This window comes from Mercurialis annua, linkage group LG3, assembly GCF_937616625.2.
Source record: "Mercurialis annua linkage group LG3, ddMerAnnu1.2, whole genome shotgun sequence".
NCBI lineage: Eukaryota > Viridiplantae > Streptophyta > Magnoliopsida > Malpighiales > Euphorbiaceae > Mercurialis > Mercurialis annua.
Window position 1 is genome coordinate 65333940 of NC_065572.1, and position 16258 is coordinate 65350197.

Sequence of the window (16258 nt, forward strand, 5' to 3'; positions counted from 1 at the left end):
ACCCTACACAAAACGCTGCGGTTTGTGTAGGGTTAATTGGAGTGTCACACGTGCATGAAGCCAGCTTCACACGTGCATCAGCCCCCTCTCAAAATGACACCGTTTCACTGGTTCGGTTTTTCGGTTAAATCGGTGGTCATCTACCCAAAACCGATTGATTATCATAAACCGAAAAAATCACCCATCCCAACCCAAATTGTGCCGTTTTGCTTGAAACCACCGAATTTAATTCAAAATTTCGGTTTAATTCGATTCGGTTTTCGGTTCAATTCGATTTATGCACCCTTAATTATCAGCATCACTTATACACTGATCAACAGCAGATATATCATTGTTTCTCTGATCAACAAGATATTCATTCGATAAAGATCTCTTTTAGAAGAAGCATTTTAGTAACTCTGATACCAAACCCTAATCATTTAAATCTAGAAAGTCCATCGACATAAGAATCAATTATGGTCAAGTCAAACTGTACATATTAAGTTTAACCAGTAAAGTTATACAATCTGATTCTGACCATAGTATTATACTAGAGAGAGCAAGCAAATAGCCAAATAGCTTCAAAGAAAGTAAAATTTGTTAATTCAAAGGTTGGAAACAAAATAGACATATAAGTGAAGTATTAAATCCAATTTTGCATCAAAATTAACATCCATTGTGCTGCTATATTTAGATTTTATTCTAATGAAAATCTGTAAAAATATCATTGAAGTAGAAACAGGAACATGATTGATGGAAAAAATATAATGAGGCATAAATTTGCATTCGCATTTCGAATTTCGACTTCTTTAGCAATCACATTGCCACTGCAATTCTTTTCCTTCTCAGTGTTCTTGAGAAGACACACCCTAGACAAAAGTAATTGCTGTATTCAGCAACACAAGTGATCCAAACTTGTTTCTATTTTGCTCTAATGCTGCTGTGCACGATGTGCACACAAACAGTATCTGTAACTACAGCCATAAATTCATAATAATAAATTCCTATTAGGAACATGAATTGCATTTCGTCAATCAAAAGCTACCCCAGCGGAACATTTTTAATAAGAAATGCTAAAGCTAAACAGTTTTAATCATAATGGTCTAGCAGAGGCTTCTTTTATGTAATCCATGGCCTCTTCTTCAGAGAGCTGTCCTCCTTCCACCAGACCTCTAACTAAGGTATTGGCATACTCTTTACATGGAGCACGAAGAGGAATCTCGTTTGATTTAAAGCTTGCAATATGCGGAAGCGAGCACCTGTTATTTACAAACAATGTTCAAACAGGTTAGGCAGAGACAGATAGAGACGGGGAGAGAGACAAGGTTTATTTATGCATACGTCATTGTGAGAATCGGAATATCTTTCTCCTGTCCTAGGTATACTACATTATGGTACCAACCCTTCTGCAAGAAAACAATATAGCTTCTGCATTAAAATGCTTAGAATATATGATAATTGATTGAACTTGATGAATCCTACAACCAATTATGCATACCTTAAAAATTTCCAAAGAGATAGACCCTTGATCGACAACAGACTGAAGAGAAGCCAAGTCGATCACAGGAGAACTCATATCATAGCTTGAAACATTCTCCTGAAGTAAAACATCATTGAACTGCTCTAATCTGTTTTCAGTTCAGAATAATAATAATAAGTTGATAATATTTTCTAGTTTTTGAATAAACTCGAAGCAAACTGGAGAGTGCTATCTTAAGTTGAAAGACCTATCAAACTCGAAGTGTTATCTTAAGATGAATGACCTTCCATTCTTTCTGATAAGGTACAAACTATGATGCCCAGAAACTTGGGGAAAACGTGTAGATAGTAAAAATATAGGGGTATATTTATAAATATTAAAAGTTATAAAATTATATATATATATACAATTTTCATATAAATAAACTATTATAACAAATAATAAAATAAACTATTTGAATATATAATAAATATAACATATCAATTAATTCCATAATAACTATGGGTATTGATAGGTCCCTTTATTTATAGGTAACTTTTTTAGGATTTATTAACTATTTAAGAATTTTTTTATATAGGAAACGGGTTCCCTTTTGGAAAACAAGTTTCCAACTTTTAGTATATGCAAAAACGGTTCCGAAGAGTTACGAAACGGGGAAACTTACCCTAAATAAGGTTTCCGTGCATCATAGGGTACAAACTAAACAGACAGAATCACATAATAGGGATAAAAGTTGATTACTATCACTCTCCTGAAGTTAGCCCAAAATTATTGTTTTCACCCAAAATTTACTGTTTTCATCTGATTTTTATAATTTTTATTTAACTGAAACTCCATAACAAGGGGAATTTCAGTTATCTAACATCTAAAAGTCGGAAAACCTGTGAAATTTTAAATTCAGAGGGGACATAATAATTGTGTCCTAAACTCGAGGATGGTTAGAACTGACAATATAGGCGCAAGATACGTACGTAATCCTGTATAAGCAGATATGAGTTTTTTCATCACTGCTTCTTTCAGGATGAAGGAAAGCAACGCCTCCTGGACCCCATGTAAGTGTAGATTCACGACCAAACAATAATCTGTGAGGAAAAGTTTTCCACAAAATATCTTTTGGTAGTCTTGTATCCATTGAACCAGAGCATGGCTTCTTCATACCTTCCACCTGCAAATCATTTACAAATTTTACAAAAAGAACAAAGAAAAACATCGGATATATAGTTGAATTATCGTTTGATAACACGAGTAAGACAGGACTGCAGAAGGTGACAACAGCTAATATCTGCCAAAGAAAATGGAATTTTGATAACTTCTTCATATTAAGAAATTGATATCTCGTGGTTACAGGAAGAACTTAAGATTGTTCATAAATACATGACCGATGAGTTCAATTGAAGTGTAAGAAATAATGTCTTCCACAGGATTTTTTTTTTCAGTGCAAGGAATGACAGAGTGATACCAAGAACATTACCTGGCCACCTTGAATATAGCAAAGGAACCTTGATTTCCACATATTTGATCCATAAGTAGCATACCATATATCCACCTTTGACAGCTCTGATCTCCAAGAAATAGGCTTTGTGACCAGTTGATCTGCATTAAATATGGAGTCATATAAAGAACCAAAAGTAAACAAGAAAATATAGACTATTCACATCTTTTAGTGAAAGTTACTTGTATACCATGTCTGTCTTCAATTTTTAGATTCAAAAGTGGTTCGATAAGCTCAACAGCCGCTACCATATTTGACGAAACATCATTTGGAGTTTCGCCATCCTCATCTTCAGAATCAGAACTTGAGACTGAGAGCTGATGGAATAATAAAAACCTTTAACTAACCATATTATGCCTTGGGAAAATGGTATCTTACAGCATGATTAATTTAAAGCAATAGAATCCAAGTAAAATCATTAAATGAAAGGACTCACCGCCGAAGGAGCACTTTGACTGGTTAACTTCAAGGGTATTTCGTCAGATAGTGTTGGCCAGTAAGCACTTAATTTCTCACGAACCTGGTGATCATATATTGCATGCAGCTTGAAAATTAATTGTGATCAAGAAAGACATAACACCAAAATGAAGCAGAGTTGATACATAACCTAGCAAAGAATGTCATAGCAGATGTTTTTACCGCTTCTATTACACGCCAAGTGGACTCAAATGGATAGGATTCTATAGATCCAGCAATAGGCTTGCTTTCAAGCAAAACTTCCATGCAAGCCAGAAATGAATTTGCTATAGAATCAAGATTGTAACCTCCTTCTAATGCCAACACAATCTTTCCATTGGCAAAATCCATCAACTGACAAGGAGAAACACTATATAAGAGATACTAAAGATGGCACACATTTTGCTAATTGTTCTTGAATGAAATACAAAGTGTAAAGTTCTATAGGAATCATAATTCAGTGACCAACTATCAAAGGCAAGCAAAGGAAGAAAAACTCATAAAAAATCTATATCTTTCAAGATGCTGTTTTCAAGTTCCGTTACAAGCCAACTCACTGTCCCGCAGATAAGGTAACAGCATTATGAAAATAACTCAAAAAAGGGAAAACGATTATATTTGAATAGCTTACCTTTTTTAACATTACTGAATATCCATATGGTGTGATTCGGCAACCACCCAGTGGATCACCAACAGCTGTTTCAAGAATTAAATGCAGAGTAATTTGTGCATTAAACAAATTTTGCACGAGTATCTGCTTGCGGAAACTACTAAATTCAATTGGCATTTTAAGTTTATAAAAAGAAAACAAGAAATTTACAATGTAACAAGACCACCTTAAACAAGAGAATTTTAATAGGAAGAACAATTTTTTAAAAAAGTCAAGAGAATCAAACCTGCATCCAATCCTGCAGATACTATAATCATATCAGGGTCAAATTCCTTAGCAACAGGGAGCAAGATATGATCCCAAACAGCAAGATAATCTGCATCCCCACATCCTCTATTCTCCCAAGGAACATTTATGTTATATCCTGCACCTGGTCCTTCTCCAACCATTGTATAAAATCCATCATCATTAGCAGGGTAGAAACACCCAAATTCATGTCTGCATAAATTTACAACTTCAACAATCACCTTTGACTAGGTATTTCCAGTGGTTGTATTATTCATTATAACTATATATCAAACAAATAGAATCTTGAACTAAAAGACTACATCAAAAGAAGAAGATACTAGCAAGTTATTACGAGCCAAAGCTTGACTTATCACTAATCTTGACAGGAAAGGATTATGAATATATAAATAACTGAACTGTAAATTATATCCTTAACAGTTAATACGTAGAGTTACAGCATTAAAGAATAAAGCGGAAATTGCTTAATGAAAGAAAATTGAGGCAGTATTTCTATCGTACACACCTATGAACAGAGAAGAACAAAACACGAGGGTCTTCCCAAAACATCTTTTGAGTCCCATTACCATGATGCACATCCCAGTCAACAATCAGAATCTTTTTAATACCCAATTCTGGCTGTAACACACAACGAGTCCAAAGAAATATATATAAGTAATTCCCTTGAATTTCATTTTCCCAAAATTTTGAACTTCTCTATAATATACATATAGTATTGTAAGAAAAAGCTCTCACTTTTCCATCTAATAGAAAACTCGTTGCAACAGCTACATTATTGAATAGACAAAATCCCATCGCCTCATCATGTTCAGCGTGATGTCCAGGAGGTCTAACAATAGCAGCAGCAGAATCCAACTCCCCTGTGGCAACCCTCTCAGCAACCTGTTAATCCGAAAACATACAACTATAGCAGTAGTACTATTGATCACTTGATATAAAATAACATTTACTATATCTATTTTCACCTCAACGACAGAACCAGCAGAGAGGAGAGCGGATTCAGATGACCCCTCATTGAAATAAATAGAATTTAATTTAGAAGCAACTCTATCTCGTCGCGAATCGTACTTTTTGGAACTTATATTTTTAATCAAATTAACATGATTCTTCGAATGAACTGCAAGAAGATGCTCATCTTCTGCTTCTTTAGCATTCACAATTACACATCTGAAATAGCATCAAAAATTAAAACATTATAATATTTTCAACTCACAGAACCTAAATTCAGAATTGAATGCTAAAATTCTCAAGTCAACTAAAAGTCAAAACATAATTAAATTACTTAATACATAATTAAGCTACGTAATTACATAATTACAACCTTTGAGGAATGTTGTTGGCAATAAGCTTGTTCCAAATTGAAGTAATGCGACTGGGGTTTTCAGGATGATATTCCTCGTATGGAGACTGATGATTACACATCCTCTCGTCGTAAAGAATCCCCACGCGCCGCCGCTTCCCACCGATTTCCATCTCTGTTTGACCTCAATCTCGCGACTGCCGGTAGAAGTCGGGAGAGAGGAAAATAAATTAAAGTTTTTAAAAAATTAATTATTTGATTTCCTTTATTTTGTTACCTTTCGTTTTCGTTGAATGGTTTTGGAGGGAAGATGCTTCGTCACAGCCAGTTATTTCGCAACACGTGGTCAACCTTTAAACATTTTATTCAAATTGATGATATACTTCAAATTTTCAAGCCATAAAATTAAATGCAAAAAAAAGCACAACTTCCGTGTGTTTTTAATATTTAACATAAACTTTTAATTTTGATATACAAAATACATAACTTTCAAAATTTTGCTATAATAACACCGACACTTTTTTTATTGTAAAACAACACCGTTTTGAATTAAAAAACTCAAACGTGATACATAATTAAAAAATTAGAAAATTTATATTAAATATGTCAAAATTAAAAGTTCATGTTATATATAAAAAATATACGAAAGTTGGTGATTTTTAATGCATTTAAACCAAATTAAAATTAAAATTTTGATTCGGAATTTGACATAAAAGATAAATAAAGATCAAATTCATAGTTTTAGAAAGAAAGAAAAAAACATTTCAGCTCGTTTTACTTGTCAAATGAGGTGTCATGGTATTTTTCTTTGAAAACTCATAAACTTAATCTTAATTGATCTTTCGAACGAAGTTCAGGGGTATGAAATTTAAAGCATAGAAGATATAAGTGGAATATTCAATTGATCATAATATTGAATTCTTACAATCACTAAACTAATGATACTTAACCCTAGTGCTTCATGGTAAGAGCATTACAAGCAAATGTTGTAGCTTTTCAATTAGCAGAATTTACAGACTTTCACTAACTTCTAAGCCAATATTTTTACATGTATCAAAAAGTATTCTTTGTCAGATTTTCCATTTTCCATTGTGTTAGATTTTGTAACATCTATCAAAGCTGTAAAGTCGGCGAAGAATGACGGGAAATCCCGAGAGAATCGTTCTGCAATAGAGAAACCAGACCATTAGGTGGCTCACTAAAAAAATTCATTCTCAAAGGACGATCTCCAAACTGAGCTGCTAACCAACTAGCACTCAAGTTTGCATTTCTGTCGACGTGAAGAACATGGCAATCCCAGTCGAGTTTGATTAATTTCCAGCAGCATTCTACTATATTTCTGTTAGAATCCAGTGCTGTGGTGGATTTCATTAAATACTCAACTGCCATATGAGACTCTGTCTCCACCACGACTTTCCTATATCCTCTTTTCCAGGCAAGCTCTAGGCCCTTAAATACTGCCCACAGCTCAGGTCCGCTTGTTTCAGTACCCAGGTTCACAGTAAAACCCTGAAGCCATTTGCCAGACTCGTCTCGTATAATTCCACCAGCGCCAGCTACATCTGCATTAGCCTTTAAATGGCCTGCCACATTTAACTTGACCCAGTCTGTCGGAGGAGGGCTCCAGAATGCCACATTGCTTCTTTTGCCAGGTGAACTGGTATTCAACCTATGCCCGAGATCTCGGTGATCAGAATCGAACTTTTGTATTTCAGATTTGACCTTCACAGGGCAAGATTGAGAGTCTGTATCCTTTTCCACCTTCTGAACAATACCTTTAGCCCTCGCATCATTTGAATCAGGTTCTTCCTTAACTTTGGCTTCACGCAACTTGTTTCTCAGGTTCTGTCTCGATGAATCTTTAAAAACTTGGGGAATGTCCACTTCACTTGTAGGCACACACACCTTCTTTGGTAAGTCTTCAGAACCTTGGGAAGTGCCCCCTTCAGTTCTAAGCACAGGTACCTTCTTATGGAGATCTTTAAAACCAGGAGGAACGTCCATAGCAGTTGTATGAGCAGACAGTTTCTCCACCAAGCTTTGGAGAGGGTTCATAGAGGCCAAATCAGTAGTGATCTTCGCAGAAGGTTCTGAAAAGAAAGAGAACAGATTGCTTTGAGCTTGTTCAGATTCTAGGCGCAGTTGTTGAGTTTCCACATCTTCAAAAGCACTCGATGTATTTGACATTCTCATAGTATATTCATCCATAGCTTTTTTGTCAGATTGACCACGAGCCCTCTCCAATGATTCTCTAGGAACAACAGTATCAATTCTCCCCACCAGCTTTCCGCCCATCATGTCAATTTCCATATCAATAGTGTCATTGCATTCCAAGCTGGCACGATCAAAATCTGAAGGAGATTGATCTCTTTTGGTACGACGAAGAAAACCTCCCCATAAGAACTGCCTCATGCCTAATCTCTCAATAACATCTGTAAGCATAAAATTTTACATCACCACCAAAAATGCTCAACTCAATTCAACTAAACCTTAATCTCATATTAATTGAATACTTATATTTACACTACAATATGATAACTCTTTAAAAAAAAATGCGGTCTTTAATATTGCTAATTGCTGGGTGGACCATACACCGGAACTATAGTTTCAAACCCCCACAAAAAATAAATGATGCCATTATACCAAAAAAATTAATATTTTTATCATGCTAATCTATTGGAAAGTTGATCAAATTTACACAAAAAGGGAACTCATAATTCACCTTGCGAGTCTTGATCAAGCTGTTTTGATGTGAATATTAGTAGCTCCACATCAGAAATGTAACATCTAAGTACCAAATTTTGAATTTCCATACGCTCGAAGAGCCTTGTAAAGTTTTCTTTGGATCTGCAAAATGGAAACTGTATTCTTAAGTTAAGAAGATATTGCCTAAAATATGAAAAATAAAGCCACACCAATTAAACACCTCTCAATATTTCCAGAAGGGTGAAAATACAATGCAATGTCATGAAAATCTGGATGATCATTCAGGAATACATCTGCCCAAACATGTTGTCTTTGAAGCAGCTCAATCTGAAGGATTATAGGCATAGGCATCTTTTGGGTAAGCTCATAGGCTTTACGACTTACTCTGGATGCAGGATGAGCTTGGAGCCCACCATAAAATTCACCAGGTGTAGCAGCATCGGTAAACTTGAAGCCTCCCCTAAAAAACCGAAGAATTAGAAGAGAAGAAAGAAACAAAGTAAATGGATACTTGTCAAAATGGATTACTGAGTATACATAACCACTAGTAATCTCTGTCTACGGCTAGCAAAAACAAGAAATTCTATTGCATTTTAGTGATGTTATTTGACATAAAATTTGCAGCGAAAAAACAAGCAAGGATATGAAGCACAAAGAGCCATTTTAATGTGGAATCCATGAAGGCTGATTTGGTTAGGGTGTAAAATCCAGGCTTTCTTTGAGTTCTCAATTCAAATTGCATGACAAAAATCTGCACTTGCATAAGAATAATGAAAAATCATGCTCCACTAGATTCTAAATTCACAGAACATCTTTATACAAATATTTCTCAGTGCAAATGATACAGTGAACAAATTTGTAATCTAAATCCATGTCCATATTCAAAGAACCTACTCCTCCAAAGATAACCAAAGAGTGGTACAGAAAAAATAACCCAAAAAACTACTACAAACAATCATCAGAGACTTGATGTCCAAGACTCTTGGAATTACTTTGTTTTTTTGTTTTTTGTTTCTTATTAAGCTATCGTTTCCTTTCTATATTGCATAGAATAACCACTTCCATTCGGCAGCACTCCACCTCCATAGCAGAACTGCATTTTCTCCATAGCTGATTCCACAATTTTTGTTTTTTTTTGGGCTTAAGATGAACCATACACATTGTCACCGTTGGCGTCTCTAGCCACAATCATTTCTAACTTAAACAAACACAAGTCATGAAAAATTAATACATCAAAGAAAACAATAATTAAGCTACTGACGAGAATGCTCTTGTTTGAGACTGTTTGAGTTGATAACCTGCCCGAGATTTGCTACCAGTAATACAATGAACTTTGCATGCATATTCAAAGAGGATAAGTTGAACAACAGGTCACCTTATAACACAAGAAGGAACACGTCTTATGCAATGTCAAAAAGGGATAGATTACGCACTTCCAAATAACATTCAGAGCAGGGAAATGCGGATAATACAGAATAAGGTTAGGCAGATCAGCCAACAGGTCCCCCCTTTCAGCCTCGGGCTTCTTAGACTCAGCAACACGGCAAGAGTCACTCCCTGCAAACAAAAAAGCATATTATATTATTATATAGTGGTTTTCTCGATCAGAAAAAAAAAACATAGAATCATGAGTTATGTAACAAGTAGAAAGCAGTTTTGTTTCATCATCTGATATCGTCATATTATTATCAGCATCACTTACACACTGATCAACAGCAGATATATCATTGTTTCTCTGATCAACAAGATATTCATTCGATAAAGATCTCTTTAAGAAGAAGCATTTCAGTAACTCTGGGGTATGATACCAAACCTTAATCATTTAAACCTAGAAAGTCCATCAACGTAAGAATCAATTATGGTCAAGTCAAACTGTACGTATTAAGTTAAACCAGTAAAGTTATACAATCTGATTCTGACCATAGTATTATACTAGAGAGAGCAAGAAAATAGCCAAATAGCTTCAACGAATGCAAAATTTGTTAATTCAAAGGTTAGAAACAAAATAGACATAAAAGTAAAGTATTAAATCCATTTTTGCATCAAAATTAACATCCATTATGCTGGTATATTTAGATTCTATTCTAATTAAAATCTGTAAAAATATCATTGAAGTAGAAACAAGAACATGATTGATGGAAAAAATATAATGAGGCATAAATTTGTATTCACATACTGATATTCGGAGGTAGACGATGAACAGATGCTGATGATCTGTGAACAGCTTCCTTTGCATTCGCATTTCGAATTTCGACTTCTTTAGCAATCACATTGCCACTGCAATTCTTTTCCTTCTCAGTGTTCTTGAGGGTATGAGTATGTTCCTTTGCAGGAGAAATGGTAGCCTTCAGTTCTGTAACAAAACATATGAAACCAATCAGAAGAAATTCATATCATGTTTACATGCCAATTTTAATTTGTTCAACATAAAAAATTACAAGAAACAAAGTAGCTTTGAAATAATGTAACCTTTTAGTGTTCTGGATGGCTGGCCTGCATTTCTGCCAAGTCCAGAAGGCCTTTCAGGACCGAAAGATATATAGCTTGGTCGCTGTTTTATTTTTGAAGCAAATTGTTTAGGAGGACCAGAAGAACAAACAGGTTTTCTTCCCAAATTATTCTTTAAAGGAGATCTGATGTTAACAGGTCCAGATGGTAGCATCGCCGCTTCTTCAGGAGAAATATATTTCACTTTAGCAGCTTTCCTAGAAAGAAAACGATGTCCTCCCCAATCAGACGCCTTGGTAGGACCTCCCTGCTGTAATCGTTCACGGTGAACAGCAGTATTCTCAGTAGTTTGAAGATTATCTTCACCATTTTCATCACATCTGTCTTCATCTTCTGTACAGCAACCGTCTTTGCATGTCCAAGAATTTGGGACAAGTTGAGGGACTTCCCCACAAGAGGTTCTCATGCAATAACTGAAAGTAAGATGGCAAACACTTTAAATTAGAAAAAAGGATGTCATAACATAGGGTTGACAGTAAGCAGAATTAGCAAAAGTTGAGATGCCATATGATTTTAGCATGAACAAATATCTCATTCAAATAATTACACTAGAAAAGAAGTCTAGCAAATTTACATTTTAAAACTTATAAGAAAATAAGCTCCAGCATCTAAATAGATGGAAAAAAATGAAACAAACTCAGGGTATTCAAATAAAAGAAGAACAGGAAGACTAAGACTGCGGAGCAGGTGATCCAAATTCGCAACTAAATTAAATTCAATGAATGTAGTGAGAACATGCATGCAGTAGCCTATCATTTGGATATTGTTGGTTGCTAAAATATGTATGCAGTTGTACAAACCAAATCAAACTCATATACACAGAATAACATGCATAGCAAGGTAGGAGATCGTCTTACATATGTTGAGAAATTATTCCACATTGTGAGCAAGTAGACATTAATTCTTCATAACCACTATCACCGCATATGCTGCATCGTTTGTCCTGTGAAATAAGGAATTAAGTATGATTACATGAGAATTCAAAATTCCAATAATGCAAACAACAAAAACTATCAAATAAATTTTTCTCAAACCAAATTTTAGTTGAAAAAATCTTATAATATCAACTAATAAAAGAGTTAATTGCTTGGTTAAGTAAGATCAATAATAACACATAGTTAAACACTGAACAAATGTTGGTTAACAGACCTAAATGTTCTCACTAATTAGGCATTTGCAACATCAGTGCACAAAGATGGACCTTTCCATAAGAAGTAAAAAAATGCAGGCAAGAACTACATGAATATAAAATTCAGCATTATCCATTTGCACCGACATGAACATAGGAAACGGGACACTCGGACACGAACATGCGAAACAGTGTTATTTTAAGATTCTCATTGTTAAAAATGAAGTTTCATGTCCGAAACGGAAGGTTTCGGACATGTTTCTAAATCGGAAAACATTGATTGAATGAAGTTTCCGTGCTACCTAGTCCTGAAATACAAAAACCCTAATTCATTTCATAGCTTTCTTCCAAGAAAACGTACGGACTTTAAAGGCTACTATCAAACATACTAAAAACAGTACTAAAAAACCAAAAATGTATAAATGTTTTATAAAATCAAGATAATAAAAAGTGAAGTTCTTTAAAGCAAAGAAAGACAAAAAGAACGTTACTTTTTAATAATTATTGTTTGTTTTTACCAATCACTTGCTGTACTGTGTATTGATCTTTCAACAGTTCAACCAAACTAACACTGTTAATTACAACTAAATTCTTCCCAGTCATTCCCTAACTGCAACTAAGGCCGACGGCGAGACGACGGAGTACTGCCGACGAGCATTTTACATTTTTTTAATGAATCTAAGAAGCACATAAGAACATGAATCACACACACACAAAAAAAACAGAAATTTAAAACACAAAAAAGAACAGAAATTTAGAACACAAAAAGAATGTTGTGTTTATAATAAATAAATAAATAAATACCGCATGATGTTGATTGGCATTTTCCGCCATCTTTAGTGGGAGGGAGATGAAGGGAGTTGAAGAATGAAAAGAAAATGAGTAGAAAATTAATTGACTTTTCAGTTTATTTAATTTTTGAGTTGAAAGTTAGTTTAACGTGGGTGATTATTTTATTTAGGGCAGAAATTTCTACTTATTTACTTAATTGCTTAATATTTTATAAATTATTTACTATGCAGCCAATTTATATTTTTACTACAAACAAATTTAAATATAAAGTAATATAAAAAGCTAAGAAATATAAAAAGTTAAGATTTTTAAAACAGGAGTTATAAACCAGAAAATTTTAAAAATAAACTCTTTTCGAATGATTAAGCTAAAATTATTGAAAAATTAAAATGTCATGAAGAGAGTTGAAAAGAAAAAGAAAAATATCTTACTACAATTTTAAGTTTTTGGTTTTATCACAATTTATAATGCTATTTTATTTTTTAAATGATTATCACGCCTGATTTTTATAAATAAATTATCTTATTTTTCAACAAAAGTTATTAGTATTAAATTAGTAATTTATATTTTAATGATGAACAAATAAAAAATAGTTAAGGGAATGATATAATTGATCTTTAAAATCAATTAAGGATTATGAATAGTCTTATTAATTAAATATAAAATATTATAATCAGTGTTTGGAGTGTAAAATTTGTTGTCCTTTAAATAAATTAATTATTTTCTAATTAAATTTTTTTAATTTTAATTATGAATAAAAATAATACCATGTGAATTAATTAATTCTGTCATTTTTTAACTGTGGTTTCGAGAAATAAAATGAATTGGTTTCTTTAATTTTGTTTTAATCTTTTATCAACTTATCATTGATTAAACCTACTTTTAACTGCTGTCATAGTGATTTTGTGACAAATGCTTGCATAAGCTTTATTCATGTATTATGTAAATATATAGATAAATTGACTAAACTATTTTTTTTTTGAATTTGACTAAACTATATTATTAATGTTATTTTAATAATCGGTCATAATATAATTGATTTTGTTCAAGTACTATGTAAAAAAAATCTTAAAATGATGTTTCATTAGACTTACTTTAGCAGAGAAGATGTTTCAATATTTTGTTAATTTATGTATTTGAATATAAATGATTTGTTCTCCAAAATAAAATAAAAAAATATACCTTGAAAAGTGAAAACTGAAGCATGTAGAAAGAATTTACAATGTATTAAAGGTTTTGGTAGAATTCTAATTCTTTTTAGTTCGGATTTATTTAGAGTTTATTTCTGAAATTTGGAGTTTTTTTTCTAATTTTGATGGGTGAACCAATGTCATTCACATAGAATTTTTTTTCTATTATCGTATGGAATTGGTGCATGGAAATTTGCATGATTCCATGCATGCATATCATACTAAATTAAGTGGTCCAATCATTGAATGTAGCAATAATGGGTCCTTATCAAATATTCCATTATTTTAACCTTTTTAGTTCCAATGAATAAAAATTGGTGGGTCATTGCAATTCTTTATTTTAGTGTCATGGGTTCATATTTTAATGACCAAGGCAGCATATTGAATACAAAGAGATTAAGGTGTTTAACAATGAATTTCAGAAAAATATTTTTCTAAAGTTGGAGGTTAAACTCATTTTATAACATTTATACTGTTAGCTTTTATTTTACTTAAACCTTAATAAATATTTTAAATTTGAATAGTCTTTTGACTGTTTTTTTTTTTGCATGAAACTTTTGCCGTTTAAATTGGCATGAAAAAATGGTTTCTTTATAATTCCGTTCATAAAATGTTCAATGTAAATAAATAATAAACTATTTGAGTGAAAATTATTCGTTAATGGCCAAATGAAATAAAAATTAAAAGTACATAAAAAATTTATGATGGATTTCACAAAATTAAATTATTAATTAAGTGAGATTTAAATTTTTTCTTGCCTAATCCGATGTTTATTGATCAGTATTCACATAAATTATAATTTAAGGATAAGAATTCATATATGATTGTAATCCATGTAAGAATTTTTTTTTCAAAGATAAAATCAATTGATAAAGATTAAATTACAAAATAAAAGCTAAGAGTAATATATGATCTCTTTCAATTTTTAATCTAAAAATACTAACAAACAAAACAAGATGCAAACAATAAGTAAAATCGAAGGAACGAAAAATCTAAACATAGATTCCGTATATTTGGACCGAACGAGAAACAAGAGTTCCGTTAGTGCGGGTACTTGGATTTGCCCTTTTTCCAATAAACCGGCCATGCACACGACCCGCTTGATCCGTTAAAACTTGATATTTCCGATCATTTTTGGCAATGGTATTCTTGAAAGTTAGATCGACAAATCTTAAGTCTATAAAAAAATTGATTTTAAAATCTGAACAATCACTAGAAATTCTTGATCAATCTAAGAAAACAAACTAAAAAAAACATATAATCATAAAAAAATTCTTTTAAGAAAAGATAAAATCTATGACGGATAGATAAACTACATATCGAAAAGATTTAATTGAAAAGAAAATTAAAACTATATATTATTTATTATTTATGGGCGGAGAGGATGTGATTACTGATTAAAATCGGAAAATCGCCTTCTTTCGCTCTTTAAATGATGAAGATGGAGAAGAGTTTTGAGGGTAAAGAGAGAGCAAAAAAATTTAGGAAGAGAAGGCGATATTTAATCCATATAAAATCTCATCCAGTAAAAATATAATTGTTACTATTTGAGAAAACAGTTAAATGGATGCTTAAAATACGTTTTTTTTTAAACAGTTTTGAAGCAGTGAGTTATAACTCAAATGGTATAAGCGTTGGACAGCCGAGGTTGTGGGTTCAATTTCTTGCACAAGCGCTCTTCTCTCTAATTATATAAAGAAATAGGTTTGAAAAATCAAATAATTAATTTTTCTTCTTCAAAAAAACAGTTTCTTCTGAGCTAAAGAGGCTCAGCTCAGAATTAGCATACGCAGAATTGGAACAGTTAGCAACCACTATACCTAAGAATTTCTATATTTTCAGTCATAATTCTAATCATAGAATTACTCATAGTTTCAGCTTTTTCGACGTACAAGCAACTGTAGTGGTTAGCAGGTTTTCCACCAAACATATGAACAAATTTCTAGGAAAAAGTTCCGTTCTCGATTCATTTAATTTAAGGAGAGAAGGCGATATTTAATCCATATAAAATCTCATCTAGTAAAAATATAATTGTTACTATTTGAGAAAACAGTTAAATTGATGCTTAAAAAACGTTTTTTTTTAAATAGTTTTGAACCAGTGAGTTATAACTCAAATGGTATAAGCGTTGGACAGCCGAGGTCGTGGGTTCAATTTCTTGCACAAACGCTCTTCTCTCTAATTATATAAAGAAATAGGTTTGAAAAATCAAATAATTAATTTTTTTCTTCAAAAAAACAGTTTCTTCTGAGCTAAAGAGGCTCAGCTCAGAATTAGCATACGCAGAATTGGAACAGTTAGCAACCACTA

At 32.7% G+C, this 16258-nt stretch overlaps 2 protein-coding genes across 4 annotated transcripts; both read right to left on the minus strand.

Annotated features, from left to right (window-relative positions):
* Nucleotides 1-729: 729 nt before the first annotated feature.
* Nucleotides 730-5890, minus strand: LOC126675004 (histone deacetylase 5-like). Its single transcript, XM_050369570.2, has 14 exons — nucleotides 5645-5890; nucleotides 5289-5490; nucleotides 5059-5205; nucleotides 4829-4941; nucleotides 4304-4515; nucleotides 4039-4103; nucleotides 3591-3761; nucleotides 3388-3471; nucleotides 3142-3268; nucleotides 2931-3052; nucleotides 2431-2624; nucleotides 1478-1607; nucleotides 1321-1385; nucleotides 730-1238 (listed from the first exon to the last, which is right to left on the minus strand). Exons 1-14 carry the CDS (start codon nucleotides 5794-5796, stop codon nucleotides 1073-1075), a joined length of 1950 nt encoding a protein of 649 aa, XP_050225527.1. The 5' UTR covers nucleotides 5797-5890; the 3' UTR covers nucleotides 730-1072.
* A 618-nt stretch (nucleotides 5891-6508) lies between these two features.
* LOC126675003 (uncharacterized) lies at nucleotides 6509-12886 on the minus strand. Of its 3 annotated transcripts, none has more exons than XM_050369567.2 (8): nucleotides 12771-12886; nucleotides 11695-11780; nucleotides 10799-11250; nucleotides 10506-10682; nucleotides 9763-9886; nucleotides 8550-8789; nucleotides 8346-8470; nucleotides 6509-8055 (listed from the first exon to the last, which is right to left on the minus strand). In XM_050369567.2, exons 1-8 carry the CDS (start codon nucleotides 12798-12800, stop codon nucleotides 6737-6739), a joined length of 2553 nt encoding a protein of 850 aa, XP_050225524.1. In that variant the 5' UTR covers nucleotides 12801-12886; the 3' UTR covers nucleotides 6509-6736. The 3 variants fall into 3 exon arrangements, with proteins under 3 accessions (XP_050225524.1, XP_050225526.1, XP_050225525.1); XM_050369569.2 differs by lacking the exon at nucleotides 12771-12886 and adding an exon at nucleotides 12485-12681; XM_050369568.2 differs by lacking the exon at nucleotides 12771-12886 and adding an exon at nucleotides 12458-12681.
* Between the last annotated feature and the right edge of the window lie 3372 nt (nucleotides 12887-16258).

Coding starts and splice junctions, on each gene's coding strand:
- LOC126675004 (XM_050369570.2), bottom strand. CDS start 5,796: ATGGAAATCGGTGGGAAGCGGCGGCGCGTGGGGATTCTTTACGACGAG. Junction 4,942..5,058: donor GTTTTCTATTAGATGGAAAA/GTGAGAGCTTTT, acceptor TGTGTGTTACAG/CCAGAATTGGGTATTAAAAA. Junction 1,608..2,430: donor ATCTGCTTATACAGGATTAC/GTACGTATCTTG, acceptor AACTGAAAACAG/ATTAGAGCAGTTCAATGATG.
- LOC126675003 (XM_050369567.2), bottom strand. CDS start 12,800: ATGGCGGAAAATGCCAATCAACATCATGCG. Junction 11,251..11,694: donor GGAATAATTTCTCAACATAT/GTAAGACGATCT, acceptor TCTTACTTTCAG/TTATTGCATGAGAACCTCTT. Junction 9,887..10,505: donor TCGTCTACCTCCGAATATCA/GTATGTGAATAC, acceptor TTTTGTTTGCAG/GGAGTGACTCTTGCCGTGTT.